Source organism: Lepidochelys olivacea (genome assembly GCF_965140295.1).
Source record: "Lepidochelys olivacea isolate rLepOli2 genome assembly, chromosome: 5".
NCBI classification, from domain to species: domain Eukaryota; kingdom Metazoa; phylum Chordata; order Testudines; family Cheloniidae; genus Lepidochelys; species Lepidochelys olivacea.
This window is the reverse complement of record NC_140415.1, coordinates 120,604,480-120,631,989: the sequence shown is the minus strand read 5'-3', so window position 1 is coordinate 120,631,989 and position 27,510 is coordinate 120,604,480. Positions and strand designations below refer to the sequence as shown.

Below are 27,510 nucleotides of genomic sequence, written 5' to 3'. Positions count from 1 at the left end.
TTCTCCACTGCCTCACATCATGTGTAGCTATTTACATCTTATAATAGGAGTGTAAAACATTATCTGGTAGCACTTTACATACATTTTGAACAGTCATTTTAGTTTGTGCTCTAAATCTGCATGAGAATCATGCCCAGAATGTCCACAGCCCATGACTGCTAAGACCACCACAAAAACCCAAAAGAACTGTAGGCATCAAGAGATGTACTGAAGGAAAGTCAACACCTTCTTTGGTTTTATAGGTAACCTGCCATATCATGGGGCAGCAATGAACAAGTTTGGCTGCTCACATACATGAATGGGCAGTGCTAATAACCATACTGCTCCTCTCTAAGGGCATGTCCACACGTACCGGTAGATTGGCACTGCAATCGATGCAGCGAGTGTCGATTTAGCAGGTCTGGTGAAGACACACTAAATCAATGGGAGAGCACTCTCCCGTCGATTTGTGTATTCCACACCTCCCTGAGAAGCATGAGGGAAGTCGATAGGAGACACTCTCCCATCGACACAGCGCAGTGTAGCCACCACGATAAGTGGATCTAACTACGTCGAATTCAGGGACGTTATTCATGTAACTGAAGTTATGTAACTTAGATCAATTTAGTGCGGTCGTGTAGACCAGCTCTTTGGTACATCTACAATGAAAGTAAAGATGTGATTGTTGCACAGATGGGGATACCTGTGCTAACTTTAACCTAGCTAGCACAGGTAACGATTGTAGTGCAAATGTGGCAGAACGGGCTTCAGTACAGGCTAGTAAGCCCTCTGGGTTGCCTGAGTATGTACAGAGATAATACCTTGTTCCCAGTGAAGTTAACTAGCTCATCTTCCTCTACCAGTCACACAGGTTCTCAGGGAAAGGACTATGCATTACCTGCTTGAGACACACAAGAGGGAGAATGTTTCAGTTACGGCAGGGGTCTGGAACCAGTTCACACGTCTGGATTGAACCCCAGCTCAGGGGAGTTTTCTGTTACTCCATTTTTTACTTATGTTACATGACTGGTTTTCTGGTTATAAACATTATCCTTTGAAGAAAACCCTGGCTGACTACCTTGGTGCTTTTGTTTCTCCCAAGCCAACCCAACTAATAGTGCAGCAAGTGAAACCTTATACCTTCTTCTGAGGCTCAAAATTCGTATTTCCAAAGTCATATATTTTTGATACACCTTCAAGATGTAAGCTGCGAGTTCTATTAACAATGGTTCTGCCTCTCATTTATACTGCAGTCCTTTTAAAACCCCTCCAACCATGTAAAGAGGTCTCAAAGGGGTGGCAATTCTTATATTTACACCCATTTTAAGGTCCTTTCACATGGTTCTGGCAATAGGAATCAAGCCCAATATCTTTAGTATGCTTTTTGAACAAGTTGTGTTATGGCCCAGTGAAAGCTTGAATGACTATGGAGTGTAGCATCTGTCCTCAATATTGAGTGGTTTATGTGAAAGCGTACCAAAAGGAATGAACAGCCACTGGGGACTCTGCAGAAAGGAACAGTTTTACTACAAGAAAGCATAATTCATTGGAGACACAGATCCTGTTGGAAGCCATGATTACGACCTCCACAGGTTGCCTGTAAAACCAAAGAGGGTATTGACCTTCTTTAATGGTTATTCACTGTAAAGTTATTATGAAGAAAAATTCAAAAATAGTTCCCCTGGAATGAAAAAAGAACAGGCAGCAGGAAGTTTGGCTCTCTGACTCTCAAAATCCTTTTCTTACCAAGGGACGGTTAAGCAGTCTGCCAAAGGGTCCAACAGACCTAGACTCAGATAAATGGAGTACTGGCAATTTTACTGAAGTTTTGTTTTGAATAGTAAAAGGAATTATGTTTCAGTCAGGTCCAGTTAGCCCTTTAAAACGTTACTACCGCATGCTCCCAGTCCCCCTGCAGATACCCTCGCTATCACTGCCAAAAGCATTTCCCTGCCGCCAGGCCAGCAAACAACAAACAACAACAACACAAAAAACCCAACTACATATTTGGAATTTGTTGTCCAAGGCAGTTGAGGGAAATGAGAAGCCAAAAAAAGTTTAGAAAGATTTCAAAAAGTGACATTTAAAAACAAGCAAACAAGAACACGCTATCAATAAAGCAAGTTCCTTTTCTGATATTTCCAGGCTTCTCAGAAGAATTCTACCCTGGAATGAGGAAAATGTAAAGTTTCTGGTGGTGCTTTCCTTTTGGGAAGTAAAGAGGACTGACTGAGAATGAGAAGCTACCTTCTGTCTTAGGTCTGTCTACCAAATGGCTACGACTGGCTCCTTAACATGCAAGTGGTTTTAGATGAGAACTTAAAATGGAAACCGACATCTTCCAAAAACATGTAATCAGGCTTAGGTAAGGGAGAGGGGATGCTATTCTTCCAAGCTCTACTTGCAAAAAGAAGCTCTACTCCCCTAGGATGTCACTCACAGTAAATCATGCAGATGTTCAAAATATGATCACCCCCTTTCTCTGGAATCCTTGAGCTTGTCGCCTCCTTGGAGGGGGTTGAGATATCCCTGGGCTTTGACTCCTTCTTGCACTGGGGGTGAAGAGAGGGGTTTGAGGAGTGAGACAGGGCAGGTGTGGTACTCTTCCAAGACCACTCTTGTGCTACAATACCACTGTCACTCAGTAGGTTGTGCAGCTCTTCATAATATGGCCCTTTATCTTTACATGCTTCGATGAGCAGAGAAACAGTTAACAATGGTAACATTAAAAGTATTGCATTAGGCATCTGAGTTAGTATCTACTGAGATTACTAGTCCAGTCCACGCACAGCTTGAGTCTCAGATTCTGCAAATGAAGGTACACCTCACTGCACCAGCCAGCCTTGAAAATGTGGACCAAATGTACTTCAGCAACCATAACAGCCAGAGACTGACCGACTGTAATGAAAAAACTATATTCTGAAACAAGAAAGCATCATGAAAGAGGTGCCAGCTCACCATTTTCAGATAATGCTGAGCACCCAACCTAAAATGATCAGGCTCCTTTAAAAGGCGTCAAGCCAGGCAGCCATAAAATCACTCATTACCACCTTTGGAAATCTAGGCCAGAAAATCTCTGATGTCATTGGACTGAATTGCACAGTAAGTTGGGATGTTCACTTGGCAACTGCAGGTTTACTGCTCTTATTAAAATATTTGTAATTGCACCAGTTCCCAGAGGCCTCAATCAAGTTCTAGGCCTGATTGTGTTAATTGCTGTACAAACACAGTCTCTGCACTGATGTACTTTGGGATGAAAGAAGCTATCAAAATGCATTTAGAGCTTTCAGTCCATAGTGAACTGTAACGCCTAGACTTTGTGCCCAATCCTATTTATATCAAAATACTGATTGGCTTCAATGGGTGCAAGATTGGTTCTCTACAATAGGATGCTTGGATCACTCTCTACCTCCAAATAAGATACACCTTCCAGCTTTTCCATGCAGTGTACAAGCAAGGTAAGCATATGGGAAAACCTACCCAGTAAGGAAAATGTTTATTTAGAATTATGTTTACTAGTATAGGACATTTAGCTTGGGGTAGAAAAACAAGTTTTTAAATGGAAATAGTAAGACTACTCAGTATTTACCTCTTGAAATACTTTTTCCTGGCAATATACTGGACCTTTGAGTACACAGACAGCATTGATCAGTCTCTCAGTTTACTTTGCTTTGATGGACTCTTTCATGAAACACGTTTAAACGGAATATATGAAGATGTACATAACAGAACCCCTCTTTTTGGGACACTGGCAACAATGGGCTCTCTATCAGTGACACATTCAAGCCCGACCAACCAGAAGTCCATAAAACACAATGCTATTCTACTCTGTAACCATGAATACATACATTTTGAACACTGACCATTTCATTTGGTGCAATGAGAAAGCCACACAGTATTTTAGTTTCCCCTTATGAAATGCCTCTAATTGGGTGGATTCATGTTTATCACTAGTTATTCATTTCCTGGCCTGTCTGACCACTGCGGATTTGCTCTCTCATTCGAAGTACTCAGCACCACCAGAGATCTGGTTTGGTAATGTCTTTAATCTGTTTACTCACCTGGAGGGGGAAAAATGCTACATACTTCACTCTGCTCAGTCCTGCAATTGGGAGCCAACCCCAAACCACAGACAATGCTGTTTTGTCTAAGTGGAAGGGACAGTAATAGCTTTGCTGCTCTTTTCTATATTAAGGCTGTCCTCAGGAGTCAATAGTTATGAGCATTAAAACTAAGTCTATTATCAAAACAGACTTCAGCGGGGACACTGAGAGCTACAGTTTAACAGCCTATCAGGAATAGCCACTGTGGAGGCAGAAGAACCCAAATCATCCTACGACAATCTAGACTGGGGAGATACTAGTAAGATAGTCTCATTAGTTTAAATTACAGCAACACTTTCTGCTGGAATGAAAAACATATCAACATTTCTCCCCTCTAATGTTTGTTGTTCATTTTATTCCAACACTGTCAGTGTAATTCCACTGATTGTACTGCAATTAAAGAGTTCAATTAATCACCTTTTCAAAGCTGCTGGCACTACCAGTATTTAGCCACATGTCAGTGACTGGAGTTTTCTACTATGCCACATTTGGAAGAAGCAAACCCCAATGCTGTGCATTTCCCCCTTTTCTGAAGCAAACAGTCATTTCACATCACCTACATTAAAGGTCATGATAACTTGACCAAGGATTTCACCTTCACAATGGGCATAAGGAATGTAAGGAGGAGGTCGGCATGTCAGCATGTCTTATAGGATTATTCAGTATAATGAGACAGGGAAAAGAGCTCAGATTAAGCACATGGAAGAATAAAGCAACAGTGCCAATAGAGGGCTGCTAGAAATGGGATTGAAAATACACAGGTCCAATATCAGCTACCATTGCATTCTCCCTGCCCTTTTCCCCTCCTACTCACTGCCACACTTTTAAAAAGGTACAGCATTAGTACATGGGAATCCAAGTCTCCTCCATGAAGAAGCAGGAACACATGGAGAGGAGGGGGGAACAGAAACTTATTCCGTTTCAAAAAGAGGAGAATTGCTTTCTGACGACTGGTTTGGCAAGCGCGGAGAGGACAATGAAAGCTGTCTTCTGTACTCCCTTTAGAGCCATTCCAGCTATTTATTTGTGTGTCTCCATTTCCATCTAGCACTAGGTAGCTCTTGCTGGCAAAAATCCTCTGCTGGCAAAATCAAAAATCAAAACAAACAAAAACACAAGAGAACGACAGCCTTCCTAGCGTGTTTGAAGTGCTCGAAGAGCTCTTAGTTCATAAGAGCAAATAATTTCTTCTTGAAGCTGTGAAGTGTAAACAGTATGGATCAACTGTTTCTGGCTTCTAATTTCCCACTGTGGGAAAAAAATATAGTAATCTTTCCCTTACCCACCACCTCATCTTTAAAGGCAACCTTCTAATCACTCTATGCAGTAAATTATCTTATCTAGAACATCATTAGTTATCGTTTCCCCTTGCAAACAATATACAGCCTTCCAGGCATCCTGAAATGCTTCCTCAAGATTCCTGCTGGCCACTCAGTAAAGCTTTCTACCTACTACACTATGAGACTCCTACAACGTCTCTCTCTCTCTGTAGCATTTTAGCCTCGATGAAGGTGAGGGGGAAAGATTGGCTGAAAGGAAGGAGGAAAAAGGCGTAGGAGGAAGTCACACTTTAAAAAATTAGTCCAAGACTCTGAAGATGAAGAATCATGTTTGTCAAGTCCTGGTTACGTTGAGTCTTTACTACTACTTCAGTGAAGGGGGGTGATTTTTTTACTATTATTATTTGTATTGCAGTAATGCCTCTGAGCCCTAAGCATGAATCAGGATCCCAGTGTGCTAGATGCTGTACAAACACAAAACGAAAAGATGGCCCCCTGCCCCAAAGAACTTACAACCTACGGCTATCCATTTCTGTATGTGGGAAAAGTAACCAACACCTGAGAGATTTATTCTTAGACTCTTTCATCGTTCCAGTGCCTTTCCTTGAAGGATTTGAGAGGCGTTGGTACGTACAGAGAGCAGCTTTAACAGAAGTTATTCGTATTTCCTAGTCACCTCCTTCTCCTAAACTTCATAATCTTCACAGACTTCTAAGAAATAATCTGCATAGCCATCAGGATGTGCACACATCTTCACGTACAATGCGAGCACAAACTTGAGATGGAGAACATTTTAAGTTACATGCAAGTTTTAACAAAAGGAAGTTAAATTATATTGAACACTGTACTACATACAGTGACAAACCATAACTGTCCTTCCTGATCCACACATAATTTCACATTAAACAAAAGAAAGATTAAAATGGGGCAAAGATTTTAGGCACTGAAGGCAGAGAGGGACATTACTTATTTTGCAAGTTAGTGGTGAATTGATCATAGAATCATAGAATATCAGGGTTGGAAGGGACCTCAGGAGGTCATCTAGTCCAACCCCCTGCTCAAAGCAGGACCAATCCCCAACTAAATCATCCCAGCCAGGGCTTTGTCAAGCCTGACCTTAAAAACATCTAAGGAAGGAGATTCCACCACCTCCCTAGGTAACGCATTCCAGTGCTTCACCACCCTCCTGGTGAAAAAGTTTTTCCTAATATCCAACCTAAACCTGCCCACTGCAACTTGAGACCATTACTCCTTGTTCTGTCATCTGCTACCACTGAGAACAGTCTAGATCCATCCCCTTTGGAACCCCATTTCAGGTAGTTGAAAGCAGCTATCAAATCCCCCCTCATTCTTCTTTTCCGCATACTGAATATAAAAAAAGAGGAGCTAACAGCCATACCAAATTGAATTGCAAAATTAATGTACAGTATGGACAGATTATGGATAATCTATCCTTGTACCAAAGAAAAGTTACGGAAAAACAGTGATCTTTTATACTAGTTAAATCTTGACTAACTCTTTAAGTCCCATGTTAAAAGATGTGATAGACCCAAAGAACCTTGTTTGAGGTTAATGTAGGATAATCTTCAGTAAAAAGACACCACTCGAGGATTTCTACTGTTATTCATTATTAATTAACTCCAGCAAAAGTGGCCAATAAGAATATTACAAATTCTTACAATAAGACTTTTAGAAATAAAATGGCCTAACCATTTGGAAATTAGAAAGACAAGTCCCTACCGTGGAATGTGACAATATCTTTTTAAAATGTATTGGGAAAATAAAAATGCCTAAAACATCTGAACACTTTATGAGTTAGTGGAATGAAAAACAAATGAATTCGTTTAATGTGTAGAACAGCCTCCTGGAGCAGAGATTGCTTATACTAGGTTTCAATTCTGGATGAGCAAACTGCCCTGAACGTTCACCACTCTTCAGCTATAAATTTTACTAAGATCCCTTAAGCCATGCACCCAAGTACCTAATCATTTTTTATCTGTGGTAACAGTATGCTGGAAGGGGGAAAAGGGTGGTGTACCGAGAACCTGAGACAGCTCAGCAGGGTGAGAGGGCTTATGAAGGGACTCTAGTGAGGAGGTTTTGATCATTCAGAAGACTTCACCAAAGCATCAGAACCTTTGACGGTGCTGAAATTAGTGATGGGCAATTCTCAAAAAGATTAGACAGCCTAGTACCACCAAACAACTTTTGGAAGCTCATCTGAATTTTCAAAACTTTCAAAAAGCACCTGTTACCCACTCCAGAAAATGTTCAGGAAGGAGATCACCTTACCAACCTTAGTTTTTGGGGCGACACTGAAAGAATTTTACCTCTGGAAGTGCCAACAGGTGCAATTGTAGGCCCCACTCCTGGACAAGGATCTACAAGTGTGGACTCTTGTTCCTACACAGAGACCTACTGAGGTCAGTGGGAATCCATCCATGATTAAGGGACCATGGACCTCCCCGTGCAGGATCAGGGCCATAATGAAAGGATGAGGGTGGGGCAGAGAAAAATTAGATTTGCTCTTTCTAAAATAAATATATCCAGTGTTCTCAATGTATTTCCTAGATAACTGTCCACTGAACCTGAGGAAATCCAATTACATCCATAAATTGAGTTTTCAAAAAGAGGATCAGTATTTTTTTATGTAAATTAAATGTAATCCAGCTCCCGCAGGAGGTATGCAACCTTACTTCCAAACACAAAAGAAGAAAAAAATCCCTGAAAACGTTGTCTCAATCGCCTCTGCAGCAAAAATGATGTCACCTCTGCTGACTAGACAGAATAATATACGCCACAAAAACTATATTTTACTGAAGCATTGGGACTTCCTAGGTAGCCTAGAAGACATTTTAGGTTTATTAAGTTTTAAAGATTTAAAGTGCTTACAGAGAATACAAACAAAATAACAAACAAAGAAAAATCTCTGTGTTTAGTTTGCATTAATTGACTTGGTTCCAACATAATCATCATTCCCATAAGCCATTTTGGTTCCTTATGTTCATACCGGCTGTAAAAAATAAAATAAAATAAAATAAAAACCACACACACCTTACGTTAGCCTACTAATAGCAGCAATTCAAAATCTCACGTAGTAATTTTTTTTCACTTGTAGTGATCCTGGATGACATAGCGTATTAAAAGCTATATGCCAGTTGGTTTACAGTCATTACACATTTTAAATTGACTAGCACCACAGTCCTAAAGTCAGATTCATGCAGGTGCACTGATCACAATGGGAATTCATTCAGACACACAAGTCTACCTATCTGGATCTTAAAGAAGAATCAGAGTCTAGTTTTGTAATAGTGCTGTGATAAGACAGACATATAAAAAGAGATGAACTCACAAGTGTTTAGAGATTATATCTACACTGTGTGTACACTGCAAAAAAAAAAAACGTGTGTTAACTCGTGTTAACTAACCTGTGGTTTTTTTTGTTTGAGGGGTTTTTTTTTGTTGGTTTGTTTTTGCAGTTTAGACATACCCTACATGTGGCTGAATTGTTCTTTTTCTAATGTAGGGGTAGTACAGTCCCTGCTAGCTCATGCAATATTTGGTCAACGTATGTGAATTTAGTTCCAATATTTTGGCCAATAGAGACTTCCTACGTTTTCTGATTAACAAAAACAAATGGAGAGTAATTGTGTGAGTGAGAGAGAGAGAGAGAATGAGCATGCACATGACTGCGCCTAGAACAATTAGGCCCTGATCCCAGTTGGGACCTCAAGGTGTGACCAAAACACAAATAACAGTAGACTGTGAACTAGCTTCCATTAATAAAGTACTGTAGCTACTAACAGAATAGCGTCCCTTCACAAAAAGGACAACATTATGCAATGAATGCCGAGTATATCCAGAGTACAAAACATTAGGAGGAATTCTATCAATGACTGGAAACCAAGCTAGCCAATGATTAGGAATCCAATCTTCACATCTTTCTGTATACAAGTTTGATCAACTCTACTCTACCAGAATTTTGTATTAGTCTACTCACCTCAATTATCTGTGGTAGAGACATCATTGAGGAGGGCACCAAAGCAGACGGCGCTGCCATGGTAGCTCAGCAGATGTTAACTATGTTAGGCCCTTCCTCCACACCTGAAGTATTGACACAGTTGGTCAGATCTCAATCATGCTGGCATCCACTCCTAGAAGGAAGGAAAAAAACCTTCAGATCATCAAGAAAGCCATGTAAGCATAACCACCCAAATACCAAACTGCCTCCATACCAATCTCAGAGTAATTTAATTGCATGGCACAGTTTGCCTATTGGATACATGACCATTTACAAAAGACTTCCAAGAGAAGTTTCAAAGGGCACCTTTGAAAGTTTGGTTCAGGACAATAAAATATTTAACCCAGCCATGTAAAACTAAATTTAAACATACTGAATCCAGCAACATGTTAACAAAAAAATTCCAGTGTATGTTTTAAAAGAAGTGAGATATCGTGACATACATAGTACCAGCATTATGTGCATGCATTTCTTCACCAGGAAAATTGTTTCAGAAAAAATCAGTTTTCAGCTTGAATGATATTAACGATTTCTAAAGTACCAACATGATAAACCAACATTTTATTTTTTATTTGAAACAAAGATAATGTAACTACTCTCAGATCTCTAATTGTAAACCAGAGATAGATCTCCCCTCCCCTCCCAACTGTCTAAATACTGCAGCATGATACAGTATGATCACATTAACTGCATAATTTTTCCCCATCAAAACAGACTAACTACTAGTAGCTTGAGTCTCAACATAACTGATACTCAGTTTTAAAAGCAAAATATGCTTATTCAAGAATGCAATTCAATACTTGAAAATTCCCCAAACTTCTTCAGAAACATCCCAGTGTTATATTTAAAAAAAAATACAGACATTACTGCTCATTACCCGTCTCTAAAGGAGACAGGCATTTGTAGTTAAAGGTAATATAATGATCTCAGCTTTCCCAAGACATGTTGAAATAATTTGGAGGATGAACAGAAGTCCCGCAGCCCTTGATAATTTTTAGTTTGCATTCATTCTTTTTTGTTTGTGCTACTTACACCACTCGAACGGTTTTTTGTGAAGTATGATAAATGTATTCCCTTAGGTCACTTATTGGTTTAAGGTTCAATTGTTTACTGATTTTTGTTTTATGGGGGGAGAATTTATTCAAACATTTTAACTTTGTCTTCCATTGCCATAGATATATTCTTTCTAACATCCTCATTTTGTCAGGTATCTCTTATACAGTTTTAGATAATTTATCTGGATAGTTTAATTGAGTGCGTAAAATGATATTTTAAACGAGTCCGCCACTTCAGTAAGTATGCTAAACCATTTCAGAAAACAGCAATGACCCTTTTTCTGAAAAATTTTATGTCTGGCCTTTTGCTGCCCGTGTCTAGTGTAGACTTGTTGTGTTGTTGATCTTCCAGCCTTGTATTACCACTGGTGCATTCCAGAAGCAGTAACAATGGTGGGGGCATGAGTGTAGACAAGGCACTGTCATTTATAGCCCTATGTCATCTCACCCTTACCAGCGCTAGTCCAGGTGTCATTCTGGCAAAAATGCCAGCAGCTGCCTGATCCCACCAGTATAGCTAGTAATGCAACAGTAGAGGTTTAAGAAAAAGAAGGGGAACAGACAACACCATTGTGTCTTGGTAATGAATACGCATGCACGCAATACAGTTGCAACATTCTATGCATCTGGTACTCTGTGTGAAAGGAATATACTTCGAATGGTCTCTCACTTCAGTTGCGGGTATTTAAAGGTGTACTCAAATGTAGTTTGAGCTACTGGTCTCAGGCAGAGATACACACATTTGTGAACTCTGGGCATGATTATTGCAACTCATCTATAGAAATGAAGACATGCTCTGAAAAAGCTCCCAATGATACAAAACAGAGCGGCCTGTGCGCTTCGGAATAGCACATTGCACCTCCTCAAGCTGTACTGGCTCCCCACTGAACATGAAGTACAGTTCGAAGTCTCAGTCCCGATTAAAGTCCTTCGTAGGATCAACACTAGGTGCCTAAGAGATGTTTTCTTCCTTGGTAACCATGACAACCTCCCACAATGGCTACATGCCACAACTCTTGAACAACACGGGGAGATTCATGGAGTGCCGGAGACAGACCTTTCAGAGGAGCTGGGCCTACACTACGGAACTCACACTCACGGACAGAATGATGGTGCTCAGGACTAAATGCAAAACACACCGACAGCCAATATCTTGGTAAACAACTCAAGACATTGCTCCTACACGTTTTGAAGGAGGTAAGGGGAGCGATTGCCTTTACCGCTATTTCAGTCCTTGCAACATGCTCCGATACTAGAATAATGGTTCAAGACAAATTTGATTACATTAGACATGCCATCGTTAAAGTTTTTCCCACAAACCAAGAACAAAGGTGCAGTAGGAAGACAGATTTGTTAGTCAAATGCAAAAGAGTTCCCTATTCGGGTTGCTTTGGCTGAGGTTATACCAACTTCTTTGTGTATTTCCCTTCATTATATGTGCAAAAAATGAAATAAAGAACGGTGAAAAGAAATTAAGTTAGTGTGTTCTCTGAAACTAGTTTCAAGATGATCAAATTCCAGTATCTCAACTTTGAAAATGGAATTTAGCAGTTTCATTCACAAACAAAACAAAAATCCCCAGCATCCCTGTATACTGATATATATTAATGGCCATGGAAAAGATTTAATTGTTTTGTAGGCAAATTTAATGCTGTCCCTACCTAACATTGCCTTTCCTGGAAGATGTTGTGGGAAACTGCTCCCACTGACTGTACTGAACATCCAACAGATATACAAAAAAAAAAAAGAGTTAATTGGTATTTATCAGACTGAGGCCACAGTGTAGTCATCTAGATCAACCCTGCCAGTAAAAAAAAAAAAAAAAAAGGAGCACTTGTGGCACCTTAGAAACTAACAAATTTATTTGAGCATAAGCTTTCGTGAGCTACAGCTCACTTCATCGGATGCATGCAGTGGAAAATACAGTGGGGAGATTTTATATACACAGAGAACACGAAACAATGGGTGTTACCATACACACTGTAATGAGAGTGATCAGGTAAGGTGAGCTATTACCAGCAGGAGAGGGGGGAAAAAAACAAAAAACCCACAACTTTTTGTAGTGATAGTCAAGGTGGGCCATTTCTAGCAGTTGACAAGAATGTGTGAGGAATGGGGGGGAGGGGGGGTGAATAAACATTGGGAAATAGTTTTACTTTGTGTAATGACCCATCCACTCCCAGTCTCTATTCAAGCCTCATCCACTCCCAGTCTCTATTCAAGCCTAAGTTAATGGTGTCCAGTTTGCAAATTAATTCCAATTCAGCAGTCTCTCGTTGGAGTCTGTTTTTGAAGTTTTTTTGTTGAAGAATTGCCACTTTTAGGTCTGTAATCGAGTGACCAGAGAGACTGAAGTGTTCTCCGACTGGTTTTTGAATGTTATGCTCAAATAAATTGGTTAGTCTCTAAGGTGCCACAAGTACTCCTTTTCTTTTTGCGCATACAGACTAACACGGCTGTTACTCTGAAACCTTTTTGAATGTTATAATTATTGACATCTGATTTGTGTCCATTAATTCTTTTACGTAGAGACTGTCTAGTTTGGCCAATGTACATGGCAGAGGGGCATTGCTGGCACATGATGGCATATATCACACTGGTAGATGTGCAGGTGAACGAGCCTCTGATAGTGTGGCTGATGTGATTAGGCCCTGTGACGGTGTCCCCTGAATAGATATGTGGACACAGTTGGCAACGGGCTTTGTTGCAAGGATAGGTTCCTGGGTTAGTGGTTCTGTGGTATGTGGTTGCTGGTGAGTATTTGCTTCAGGTTGGAGGGCTGTCTGTAAGAAAGGACTGGCCTGTTTCCCAAGATCTGTGAGAGTGATGGGTCGTCCTTCAGGATAGGTTGTAGATCCTTGATGATGCGTGGGAGAGGTTTCAGTTGGGGGCTGAAGGTGATGGCTAGTGGCGTTCTGTTATTTTCTTTGTTAGGCCTGTCCTGTAGTAGGTAACTTCTGGGAACTCTTCTGGCTCTGTCAATCTGTTTCCTCACTTCCGCAGGTGGGTACTGGAGTTGTAAGAAGGCTTGACGGAGATCTTGTAGGTGTTTGTCTCCGTCTGAGGGGTTGGAGCCAATGCGGTTGCATCGCAGAGCTTGGGTCTAGACGATGGATCGTGTGCCAGTAAGTTTCCTGTTCTTAATTCACTTTCCTCAAAGCCAACATATATTTACCATGCCCAGTAAGAGCAGACAGTAATGTAGGAAAGCTGTGTTCCACATGCTTTTCTGAGTCAGTCATGTCTTTTTTCGTTTAAGCCCAGTCTCTGCCTGCCATTGTGTAAGGCATTCCTCCCTCTCAAATAGGGTCATCCTAGAAAGCTTGCTTCAGTTTCATACATAGCCCAGCGTGCTTACATCACATGTAACTGAAACCGACCATCTTCCATGCACTAGGGTCAGTTTTTCCATCTTCTTTATATAGCTCTCCACTGAGCCCTCTTCTCCCCAGCTTAGCTCCTGCAAGAAATCTTTTCATTCTTTCCACACGGCATTCTGCTCCAGATCTCTGCTACTGTCCTCACACTGAGGAAAAAACACGGGGACCTAGCCTCCCCCAAAAGGCCTTCAGAGGAAACTAAATAACCAAGACAGAGCACTTTAAAACTCCCAAATCCTTTGCAAAACACAGTTTTGGCTATTTTATAACTCTCTGATATATAGACTAAACAATGATGCCCTCTGACAAACACAGAAAGCAGATTAACACTGTGGGAATATTAGTGTGCGCTTATTTTATTTTTTACTAAAAGAAACTTCATTATTTGATTAAACACGAATACGTCAGTAAAGATCTTTTCTAGTCCTTGGCCACTAGCTTCCCCGCCGCTGGTTTCATAGATTTTATCACTTTCTCTCTAGCCTTGGTAAGCCTCGCGTAAATGCCTCATGAGGTCTTACTACCTTCTCCAAAGACAGCTGGGGATAATGGTCCACACACACTATATTTTTCCCATTGCTTCTTCTCTTCTCTTTTTTTATTCCCCAAATGTTGTACTGTTGGAAAACAGTGGTCAGGCTTCTAATGAGAAAAAAGGGGAGGCTCCGGGGCTGGGCCAAGGGGTTTGGCGTGTGGGAGGGGACTCCCGGCTGAGGCAGGGGGTTGGGAGTGGGTATGGGCTCTGGGGTGGGGCCAGAAATGAGGGGTTCAGGGTGCAGGAGGGGGATTCAGGCTGGGACAGGGGTGCGGGCTCTGGGGTGGGGATGAGGGGGTAGGAGGGGTTCTGAGCTTGGTCAGGGGGTTGGGGTGCAGGCTCCAGCAGCAAGTTTGGGTGCTGAAGGGGACTCAGGCTTGGGGCAGGGATGTGGGAGGGTGTGTGTGGTCTGGGAGGGAGTTTGGGGGTGGGGGTGGGCAAGGGGTTGGGGAGCAGGGTGGGGTTCAGGCTCCAGGAGGGAGTTTGGGTGTGGGAGGGGGCATGGACTCGACTCACCTTGGGTGGCGCCCCACAAGTAGCAACATGGTTCCCGGCCAATGGGAGCTGCACAGCTGGCACTCGGGGCGGGGGCAGTGTGCAGAGCCCCCCTGGCCGGCCCTTCGCCTAGGAGCCAAGGGACACTTTGCTGCTTGCGGGGAGCCGTGTGAAGCCAGCTTGGGAGCCTGCCAGACTCACACCAACCAGACTTTTAATGGCCCAGTCAGCAGTGCTGACCAGAGCTGCCAGAGTCCCCTTTCAACTGGGCATTTCAGTTGAAAACTGGACACCTGACAACCCTATCTCCTTATACCCACCAGACAGCATCAAAAGACGAAAAAGATTCTGAATCCATTCATCCTTAAATTGATTATGTTCACTATATCATGTACCAAAGTGAGAGATACAACACAAAAAGCGTAAAACCTATTAAATGCTATCTTAATTTGATTTTATTTAGAAGTTTAATGCATCTTGGCTCATAACTTCTCGAATGGGGAGAAAGTGGTTATATCTGTTTCCATAAAACTAACTATTTGTTTTAAGGTTTCTCCAAACAAATATAAACTAGAGTTAATTCAAAATTCCTAAACATACTCTGAGGACACGTCTATTTATTCATTCACTTTGCCATATTTAATCGCTTCTACAAACATATAAATTATTTCTTTTAGCAGCTACGTTTAACAGCCAAATAAAGAGAAGTATTTTAAGACTCTTTTGGGAATCACTCGCTTAAGCAGCAGAGGGTGCCACCAGATACAACGAGGGCTGTACTAGAATGTGTGTCCCATGGCGTGAGCTTCTTCATTTGTTACATACCATAGATACTTTGACTAGATGCATCAGAGATATTTTAAAATGTTGAGCACAGCACCAGAGAGGCTACAGGCCTGACCTGCAAGATGCCACGTGTCTAGGGCAGGGGTGGGCAAACTGTTTGGCCCGAGGGTCACATCAGTGTTGCAAAACTGTATGGAGGGCCGGGTAGGGAAGGCTGGGCCTCCTCAAACAGCCTGGCCCCGCCCCATATTCGCCCCCTACCACTCCCCCTCAGAACCCCTGACCCATCCAACCCCACTGCTCCTTGTCCCCTGACTGCCCCCTCCTGGGACCCCCTGCCCCAAACCACCCTCCCGCTCCCTGTCCCCTGACTGACCCCTATCCTCACCCCCACCCCCTGACAGGCCCCCCAGGACTCCCACACGCTATCCAAGCCCCCCTGTTCCCTGACCCTTGACTGCCCCAGAACCTCCACCCCATTCAACTGCACCCTGCTCCCTGTCCACTGACTGCCCCCCAGGACCTCCGCCCCAATCGCCCGCTGTCTACCCCCCGGGACCCCACACCAAACCCCCCCAACCGCCTCGTGTGTGCACCCCCCCCACCATGCTGCTCAGAGCGTCAGGAGCTTGTAGCCCCGCCTTCCGCACAGCGGCATAACAGCAGGGGAGGGGTTGGGGCTGAGCCGGCTGGGCCAGGGGCTCAGGGGCTGGGCAGGGTGGTCCCACGGGCCGAAGTCTGCCCACCTCTCGTCTAGGGTGACCAGACAGCAAATATGAAAAATTGGGACTGGGGATGAGGGGTAATAGGAACCTATAAAAGAAAAAGACCCAAAAATCGGGACTGTCTCTATAAAACCAGGACATCTGGTCACCCTACAAGTGTCTCCTGACAGATACTCTCTCATTCACTGCATTGGCAGTTGAAAGTGCTCAGTAATATGCAGGAACTAGCCAGGAAAGAGGAGAAGGCAGACCATAAAGAGAACCAAAGAATCAGAGACTTTCTCTGGAAGTGAAAATGGCAAGCGATATGGCTAATTTTTTACCACCTAGTGACCTATTTGCAGTGAGCTGTTCAAACATAATATTAAGAGTTGAGAAGTAAAACTGAGACCACAGGCCTCTATACGGGTTACACTATTATTTTATGGGTTTTTTTTGGCAAACAAGAGTCACTCTAATGCTATGGTCACAGGTACCACATACAATCTCCTCATTCTGAAAGTTTACTTTGCATATGAGACTGAAGAACTAACCAGCACTGTTTTTTATTTGAATTGTAGGTCCGTATATTAGGGAAACCAAATACATAACCTCATCTTTGAGGACTGAGTTCATTCTACACAAAAGGCACATTTCCAGCTCCCAAAATTTTCTTTTAGAAAATGAAAACTGGAGATGGGTTTTCGAGGCAACAAAATGGACCAAACAGATTTAAATTAGCTTGTAATTTAAAGATAGGTTACAGTGGTTATTTGTATGAGGCATTTAAGGTCTTTTGCAGTTCATACGGACATGGGAATTTGTCCTATATAAAAAGCAGAGAGTATATAGATTTTAAGTATTTTAAGTAATCACCAAAACAAATAATGAAACAGTTAAATTAAGTACTATCAATAATTGTATATTACTAATATACTGTAGTATACCACTAAAAATAAGGAAGCGTGAGACACCACTACAGCTCTCTGGTATTCAATTTTGGAGAAGTGAGAAGAGATCGAAAATGTTGAGCTTATACAGCATGAAGATTGGTGAAGAACAGGGTGGTGGTGTTCTGTCGACAGGCAGAATTCTGTTACAATAACTGACGGAAGTATCAGAAGTTATGAAGAGGTTCACATGCCCTGCAGGGGCATCTCCTTGTAGCTAGGTCTGGGAATTAGCTCTGGCCCCATCTGGCGCCTCCTTCCATCGGTTGGTTACTCACGCTGCAGCCCCGTTCTCCCTTTGTAACTCTGCCCTCCGACCAGGTCACTAGATTGTTTATCTGGACAGGTAGGACTAAGTCCCATCGGACAAGCTGTCCATATGCTATTTCAAGCAGTCTTCCATTCCAATTCCACGTCCTGTGCCACTCTCTCAGTGACTGGTAGGGGAACCCAGGCCTGCCTTCTATTCTGGGTTCCAGCCTTGAGGCCCTATGACTAGCAGTTTAATCCCAGACCCTGTTATTTCCCTGGGCTCCTTTCTACCCCTCCTCTCTCTCCTTGCCTATCTCGGAGTTTACCACTGGAGCTTCCTCCACACCCTGCGGCTACTTCACCCCTCTAGGCCTCTTGTAAGACTGCCTAGTCCAGGCAGGATCCAGGGCTTATTCTCCCCTGGCCAACTCCCTTCTCTCTAGGGAATGACTACAGACTTCTTACCTGCATCCCCTCTCCTGCTCTCACTTCCTAGCTTTATGGTTCTATCCCAGCTGGGCTTCATCTGTCCTAGGACCTATCAATCCCTGGTTCCCCTCCAGGTGCAGCATTTAAGATTAACTGGCCCCACCTGGCCCACATTAACCTGCTCAGGTCTTGGATGTGGCGTACATCCCATCACAGAAGTATTGCCGTTTACTTCCAGTGTGGTTGTAGCCATTTGGCTCTAGTATAGAAGAGAGACAAGGTGGGTGAGGTAATATCTTTTAGTGGACCAACTTCTGTTGGTGAGAGAACAACAAGGAGTCTGATGGCACCTTAAAGACTAACAGATTAATTTGAGCATAAGCTTTTGTGGGTAAAAACCTCACTTCTTCAGATGCATGTGTGGATACAGACTAACACGGCTACCCCCTGATACTTGTTGGTGAAAGAGAGGTTTTTGAGCTTACACACACTGAGAAGTTGTTCCAATCAAAATAAAAAGTAGCCTAGAGCACAGTAGCCTGCTGATTCAATGAACCTCGCCCCAGTCCTCCACTTTCTTCACTGTCTTGCCACTGAATACCATGTTTCAGAACTCATCTTTTAAGTCCACCATGGGAACAGCACGAGTTACTGGAGGGACTGCCTACCTCTGCGTGACCACGGCCTCCCACAACAGCTGCATTCCACTGGAGCAATCTAATTGTCAACCTCAGGAGTGAGGCTTGTGTGAGCAGAAGTCAACTTTTAAGAAGATCTGCTTCTTGAAGAGATCAGAATGACCACAAACCTCAATGAATGTGAAGTTAAAAATACCTCCATGTTTCAGAACACGCAGACACCATGTACAAGAAACCAACAGATCAAGGTTCATTCAAAAGTACAAAATACTGAAAATTGATGGGGACAATGTATTAACCAAAATCACTGATGCATGGAACTCTCTCTTCTCTTAATGTATATATGCACACACACACAAATAGTGCACATCCACAGAAAATCCCTGTAATAGAAGGGGAAACAGGATATGAGAAACGGGGTCACATCACTCACAAACATATGTATAGTTTCTGCTGAGTATTTTTTTCATAAAATGCTTATCTGAATTCCTCAACTAGCCTATCACGTGCAGTAAAGGAGAAGTCACTAAAGTAGTAGTAATTAAGCAGCGCATCTGGACTTAACAGCCAAAACCAGTAGAGAACATGTCAGAGCAGCACTAAAACACTGAAATCCCTGTCACAGTCAGATACACATGCACAGATTAACCTAAACCAACAGCCCAAAGCTAGTATCATGTGTGTTGCTGCAGCAACCTGCACTATTCTGAGTAACTAATTTTTATGTATTATATATAGAATCCTGGTTGGAATCCAGCTGGTGGCCGGATAGGTGGATTTCCCACCGGAGCATTCGCCTAGAACCACACTGCTGTGAGCCCCACCCCTTCATCTTTCATAACATCTTCTAGCTTATGGCATCTGGTAAATTTTTAAAGTGCTGGCTGACAAGAAAAATCTTAAAATCTGTCCAAGTAAAGGTTAAGACAGTTTCTAAGAGCTCTCCAGATTTAACATAAAATAATAGAGCATAAAACCTGAAAATACATAGGAAAACCATTGCACAGGCAAATTATAGAGGTCAGATCACAAACTAAGCAGGGGGGAAAAGTCAATACTGCCTGCTTGTACTGTGTCTGACTACTTGACCTGCTTAACAGAACTATTACGGTGAGAAGCTTCTGATAGATTATCAGGTTCTTGAAACTGCTCCATCTGGAAATTAATAGGTCCATATTAAAAATACTCCACAACTCTGGCTGGATGATATACAATAGGCACTGCTGTAGAAACACACATACACGCACACAAAGTTGATTATGGTCTTGCATCAGTATAAAAATCAGGAATAATTCCATTTAAGTCAATGAAATTACATGGATATAAAGTTAGTGAGTTCAGAATCAGACCCTGAGCCCCTGGGGGAAAAATAAAGGAAATAGAATCCTCAGACAAAATTTAGTAGAGCAAAAAGGCACAGTGCCAGAAAATGCAATCGCTTATTAAAGAGGAACAAGTCTGAACCACAAAAGGACAAGGGCAGCTTCTTACTAATGAGGTTTTGACAGCTTGCTGTATTACAAGGCATTGAAAGAGTGCCAAGAATTAGTGAGCAGATTCAAACACATCATAACCAAACTATGAAATGGCAGGTGTTTAATACAAATATTGCTCTAATTACGCCTACTGTTTATAGACACAGTTATCTTTACAGTAAACACATCCAGCAAACAGACAACTATATATGGGGAAGTACATAGGTGCCATACATTTAATGATGAAACTGCAGATTATGGAATTTCTTCTGCTTTATGAACATGACTAATCTCTACCAGATGCTATTTGGCCACAAGACAGTATTCAGCATCTAGAAAGCTTCATTTATTTTAAAACGCCAAGCATTGGGTTCGCTAAGATAATTGACACCGTAGTACAGATCTGACATACACAACACACAAATATCCCTAATGAATAAAGTGCACATCTCTCAAAAAATGTTGTACTTGATCATGTTAATCTCTGGATCATCTGTCCCAGACTCAACACGAAGAGGAACAAAAGTGTCATTTTTAAAGTTATTTTTAAAAGGTAGAAGAATAGATCTCTGTATAGGAGTAAAGGTGAGGTTGGAAGTACATGGGCAGTGGGACAGCATATTGTTTGAACTCCACAACTAATTTGTTTGAGCCCCTAAGTATATATTTACTTCATTGGAAAGAAGTCGAAGCTGTTATAAGCAGACTCATTAGGCCGAAGGGTAAACTGGGATTTTAGAATTAGTAACTTTTCACTATGCCAGATTCTCTCTTTGATGATCTGCTTCAACCTTACAGTTTTAAACACTGAACCCAAATCAGAGCTAGGTAAGGAGTACTTGTGGCACCTTAGAGACTAACAAATTTATTAGAGCATAAGCTTTCATGAGCTACAGCTCACTTCATCGGATGCATACAGTGGGAAATATAGTGGGGAGAATTTATATACACAGAGAACATGAAACAGTGGGTGTTACCATACACCCTGTAACAAGAGTGACCAGGAAAGGGGAGCTATTACCAGCAGGAGAGCAGGGGGGAAAAAACCTTTTGTAGTGATAATCGAACTGCTGGAAATGGCCCACCTTGATTATCACTATGAAAAGTGAGATCTTTCCAAGGGACAATGGCACATAGACAGACCCTCAGACATGCACCCATGAGCCCTGGATTGTCCTACAACTCCCTTCCTTAGCTTCTGGTACAGAGGGCCAGGATAGCAGCAACTCACCTCTGCATCTTCTTCCAGACACAATTTCTTCTGGTGGGCACCCATTGGCTGAAACTATATCCCTTAACCACTCTGTGACTCACTTTCTCCATATCAAAAGTGAGGGGGAGGGTAACAGTACTGCCTGCTATACCGGGGAGTTCTGAAACTTAAATCCTTATTTTTTGGAAAGTTCTTCGAGGAACTTGGATGGAAGGCACAACAGACTTACCAACAACTATGTGCCCCACCTGAAACTGGGTGCATACCCTAATTATTCTTTGTCATTGTGATCCATTTTTTACAAAATATCTAAAACCAAAAGTACATGAGAAGTAAGTCATATTGCTCCCCATATTTAACAGTATGTGTCACCTTTATTGCACGCTAACTAAATGCACTGTTTCGTGTTTGTGTTTTTATATATGCACACACAAAGTGAATGTTTTCACTGTTCACTTTAACAATTTTACTGTTTTAATATTACATCTAGGCACCAATGTAATAAAAATTAACACAAAAATACTCAAAAGAGTGTTTGTTAAAGATATTTATTTTATACACATAAATGTACATTTGTGGTTGTTTTGTGGGGAGAGGGAAGGAAGAAAGGGTCGCAGTGGTTCCTGGTAGTTTTCTCGAGAATTTTATTGTAGCATCATTTGGTCAATGCAGGCGCTATTATGTGCTAGCAAACGTCACCATAAAGTATGTAAATACGAAAGAGAGAAAATGGATCTAATTCTGCTCTGTTACAAAAGAGAATCTAGTTTAGTATTATTATACTACAGTCGTGCTACGCACTACTAAAAATTTTAAGCACCTCAAACTACAACCACAAATGTTGTCCTCTAGCTTCATCATCACAGCATAGACCATGTTACACCAAATTTATGGACAACTAGGTTAAAGTAGCTATAAGAAATTTAACAATATTTCTATTAGACAAGAACACCAAATTGAAACCATTCTTGAAAAAAATGCTTAAGCAATTACTACGTTTTGTTTTTTGCAAGCGACCAAGGGCAATATTTTTATTAAGGCCACAAGGCCTTTGAAAACAGTGTTTTATTTTCAGGCCAAAAGTCAAACCTGGCAAATGCAGGTGAGAGAATCTATCGACTTCACCGTGACTTGACCCAGGTCTAAATTTGACCAATTGTGCAACAGGCATTTGTTACTCTCGTTTTCTATGCAATAATTTACTCCAGTAGTTTACTTCAAACAAACCACTGTATAAATATGGCAACTATTTTTGGTTTTTATGGCTGCACCAGTATTTTAAAAAATGTGGACGCACAATTAGTTTTTATGCCAAAGTAATGTTTTATTAGGAGACATTGTCTTATTTTGTAGCAGTGAGCAGACTGTCGAATCTTGACCTTGAGTTCAGTACATGCTGTACTAAGACAAATAAATTTGCAGAAGCTAAACTCATGTGAAACTTTACCAAAATGACCTAGCTAAGCACACTGACTCAACTCAAATTGATTAAACTGTTATGATCCCAAAGATGCATGTTTGTTTATTCCCCCCCCCCCAACCAATTACTCATTCCAGAATGTATTTTGCCTGAAGCTGCAATCTAAGATAAACTCCTGCACTCTGCATTCAACTGCGAGGCGATTACAAGGATTACAATACATAATGCCTTTGTTTCAATAATTGGGGGTCTGGATAGCGATAGGAGAAGAGAATGACAAAGAGGAGGGATGCATATACAAAGATATTGATGTGACCAGTTACTATACAACATCAAATTACTTAGATCTTTTGAGCAAGAGAAAATGTTTGCTGACAACACACATATTTAATGGGAAAATAATCTTTTCAGTTAGTGGAAAAGTTCAAAGCTCTTGCAAAGCTATCAAAATGTCCAGAACTGATGTCTTGCATAAATAGAATTTATAACAATTAAACAATGAGAATTCAAGTAAATAAAATACATGGCCCCAATCCTGAAAAAAAGTATGAAAGTACTTAATTTAAAGTACACAGACTTCAGTGGGACAACTCACTTGTGTTTGCAGGATTGGGTCTCATTTGTTAACACACTCGGATGTGTCAATCTACCAAGCCAGTATCAGCCAGTGTTTAGAGACATTTGTTTATAGACAGTTATCTACATTCTCATTTCAGCAAATCACTCTATCATCACTGATCAACTACGTGTCTAACAAAAATCAAATTAGTACTTCCTTAATATTAATATCTGTGGCCAGCTCTATGGATGACAGAAGTTCTGTAATTTTACCTGATATTCCAGAAATTTGGTTTAGACAACTCCTACAAAATTCTATTCTCCCACAATTCCCAACAAAAAAGGAAAAAATTCATAACGAACTTGGGAGGGCTTCTGAGGACATGAAGTGTCACCTCAGAATAAGAACTTAAACAAATAAACATTTTTTAAAAAAAAAGACCAGGTATCCCTACAATGTACTTTGAAATAGGGAAATCTGTAATATGCCATTTAGAGAAAAAAGGTTTTCAAATCGAATGACAAATCAATATAGACACATTTGAAAGCAGCAAAAAGCAGATTTCACGGAACCTTTGCCAGTTCAAGACAGTGTTAGGGTGGTGTATCAATTCAGGATCAGTGAACAGAGAATTTATTAATTAAAGAGGCCCATTTCTTTCAACTATCTATTCAAGTCTCTTCTGAAACCCTACTTCTGCCATGATACCTAAACAAAACTTGCTGACGCACAATGGCAAATTTGAGGGGTAATTAGAAATAAACAATTTAGTAGGCTGTATAAATTAACAACCCTGCCTTACCAAGATGTGGCCAGTCACCAACTGGATCACTTTACTTACACTGTGCACCCCTTGCTCCTCTCCTCTTCAGCTTGTGAGCTTCTCTGAGCAGGGACTGTACCTCCTTTTCTATTTAGGATGTGCCTAGAACAGTGTGGTGCTACCAAGTAGAGTTAATAATCCCATGAGAGCTTATTAATGTAGACTGTATTTCAGTACAGTCAAGAATGAATGAATTTTATTCTATGAACTTTGTTATTCAATTAACTTTGGCTTGAGGGGAAATATTAGCTTGACTCCTTTACCGGACTTCATTATACTGAACATGATAAAGGGATTTTGGCAACCATTGCTATTTCTCTATTAATCACTATTTGAATACATTTTATAGTATTGTAATTAAACCAGTTTAAACAGCAGCAAATCTTCAATTACAGTGCGTAACGCAAAAGAAATTCCCTCAATAGCAACGAAGGTAAGAATCTCTTTCAGACATCCACAAGACAGAAGAAACAGGAGTTCTTCTTAGGTTTCAACATTGTGCTGCAACTTTCCGTAAAAGGAAGAGGCAGCTATTAACTGTTCACATGGTTTTGGACACAGCAAATGACACAAGTAACACCACCCTTGCAAGATATGCAATATTACCAGACTTCTCAGATGAAAACCAGCTATATTCTCCCACATAAAATATGTATCCCAGAGCCCTAACTGCCCTCAATTCTACTGACTGGAAGCATTTTTTATTGGAGTGAACAGAGAGAGAGGGGTGGAAAACAAGAGCTGGCCACAGAGGTGCGCATTCTGTTCCCCACTGAGCTTTTACAGATGAATATGGATTCCTGAAGTTTTAATACAAGTTGTCAAAAGTCTGAGCAGGCAGTCCCAGAAAACTGAAAGACAACTCCTTCATCTCCCCTAAAGCAACATGTAATGGAACAGAACTCAGCTGTATGTTGCACATTGAAGAACACCAACACACAACTCCATGATCGCCAGAGTATTCACAACACACTAGCACATCCACCTCTCTCTCACACGCTCCTTTTCTTTCTTTGTTAGCAGCACATCTCAAACACTGAGAGAAAATCATCGGAGGCAAAATACACCGTTTAAACTGGGTTCATATCATATCCCTAAAAATATAAATGGCATTCGAGTATCTTAAATTAAAGAAGGAGGGGAAGGAGCCAATCTATACAGTGAAACCTCCTATAAATGTATTCAGTAAAAAACAAAACAAAACCTTTGGCAGTGGTCTCTGTCCATTTTCCAGAGGACAAATGTCCACATCACAAAATACCACCAACACCATAACTGGCTCGAAGGAACTGGCAACCTTTATCAAGTCTCAGCAGAGAGGTCAAAGACTGATTGAATAGGCACAGAAACCGAACTACTATCTCACTTCTCCAGGAGTTTCCTCCATGTCATTAAGGCATACTGACAAGGAATGGGAGGAAGTTTGCTGCATCTCTATTCTAGTTTTGAGGGCTGTCAGTATAGCACTTTTCACAGGAGCGAACTTTACAGAGACAAAATTAAAGGCAGCTCCTAATCAAGATCGCATAATCTGAACGTTGTGGCAGAATTTGAAATCCAAACCAATATCCAGCTCCATATTTTGCAAAAAGGCCTCTCTTCCTCTCCTTATAGTGGGATGGAGCAGTTATTTCTTAGCATATAGTCAATTGCATATTTCTTAGTACATAGTTAATTGCCACTTTTCATTTGGTATTAAATAATTACATCTCTTTTCAGCTCATTTTATTTAAAAGACAACTTCTCTTGTAAGTGGCATTTTCTCCAACAAAATCAGTCTCTACCCAGATGGGGTTTTGCTTACAAAACTCCTGAGCGGGCACTAGTGAAAGTGGAGAATTTCTGAGAACCAAAACAGATTGTGTCTCAGGTCTCTGACTGGTTTTCCCAGTGTGAATTCCATCATGCTTTACTTAGTAAAAGACAGGCTTTGAGCTCAGATCAGAGATAAACAATGGGATGGAATGAAAGGGACGTAAGGGACATCCCCCTTCAAGAGTGACTTCAATTTTACTTGGTTTACTTACTAAAGCACTAGACATTTGACCTCAAAAGTTTTCTTGAAGTCTAAACTGAGGGCCTTCCTTCAATAAAAGTTCTGTGTGTTCAAACTCTAGTTAATTAAGGTAAAAGGTCAAAAGCATGTTATTAAAAAAAGAAAATCAGATCAACCTCCTTCACTTCCACGAACTTGCTGCCCCCATACCGTTCACTCTCAAGGCTCAGAGACAGTTATTAAAAAGGGGCTCTGGTCAAGCTTCCAACTTTCTGTGGATATAAAGGATTTTCAAACCTTTCATTTTCACAAGCATTGTACAAATATTCACCTTCTTAATATAAAAGACAGAGTACTTGTCAAAGCGGATTACCCAGGGTATAACTGCTCTGTGAAGAGACCATCTTCTGTGCCAACCAATTTACCGTTTCTGTACAAATTAACCCCTACATTTAATTTTGTACCATTCACTTTCTTCCCCCTTCTGCATCCCATCACTTGTTCTTTCTTGCTACAAAAGCAGCTTTCCCTAGTTATTTTGTAAACAAAATTTATCCTCACATGCCGTAATATTTTTCCACAACATGACAATTAACAGATGATCTCAGACTGAGGGATGATTTACATCAGTTGCATTCACAGCTCAGCTTTTGCTCAAAAATGACATCAGACAAACCTCTTGAAAAGGACCTTTGTGGCTAATCAAGGAAAGAGCATTCTCCCAGCAATACTGTGCATACTATAAAACAGCATCTTTTCCTGACCAAATACATTCAGCAACAAGTTTACTACAAACTGGAGAGACTTGTATTTTGAGCAGCCTCCACATATAAGCCGAATAGTTTCACTGACTCTGCAAGGATATTGCTTTGTCTGAACACAGGCACAATTGACTGTTCCTTCTTTATTGCTGTTGTTCAATTGGTTCTTTAAATAATCATCTGCCATTTATCTGCCAACTTCAACAATGCACCATAGTACAAACCAGGGGGCCACTGCTAGGAATAAGCTCATTAAAGCCAGTGGGACTACTCATATAAATAAGGGTATGCAGGACCAGGAATCAGGTTCTCAGAACAATCTCATGTAAGGAGAACACTCTGAAGCAACAGTGAAGAGGTCATTGTATTATGAGAAGAAAACACTATGAAATATCATCTGAGCTATAATTCAACTATTGTAACGAAGTCCAAGAGCCCTCAACATTTTACTCTCTCTTATACAGAAGTCTTTTCCATGTGTCTAATCATTCCGTTCACTAGAGTTACCAATTTTGGTTGGACACGTTCCTGGAGATTTCCCTCACATGACATAATCCTTAATTAAAGATTAATCTTTAATTCCTGGACGGTTGGCAACCCTACCATTCACCTGTCTTTGGACCCCCTTTATTTTGTTTGTATCTTTTTAGATAGAG

The 27,510-nt window shown here is 41.1% G+C and overlaps 1 protein-coding gene across 4 annotated transcripts in view; it reads right to left on the bottom strand.

Annotated features, from left to right (window-relative positions):
- The window catches only part of LPAR1 (lysophosphatidic acid receptor 1), a 99,373-nt gene that overhangs the window by 54,036 nt on the left and 17,827 nt on the right, over nt 1–27,510 (bottom strand). For all 4 annotated transcript variants that reach the window (XM_084629574.1, XM_084629576.1, XM_084629575.1 and 1 more), the window contains one exon: nt 9,363–9,516. In XM_084629574.1, the coding sequence (XP_084485700.1) occupies nt 9,363–9,422 (60 nt within the window). In that variant the 5' untranslated portion in view covers nt 9,423–9,516. The remainder of the gene's footprint in view (nt 1–9,362; nt 9,517–27,510) is intronic.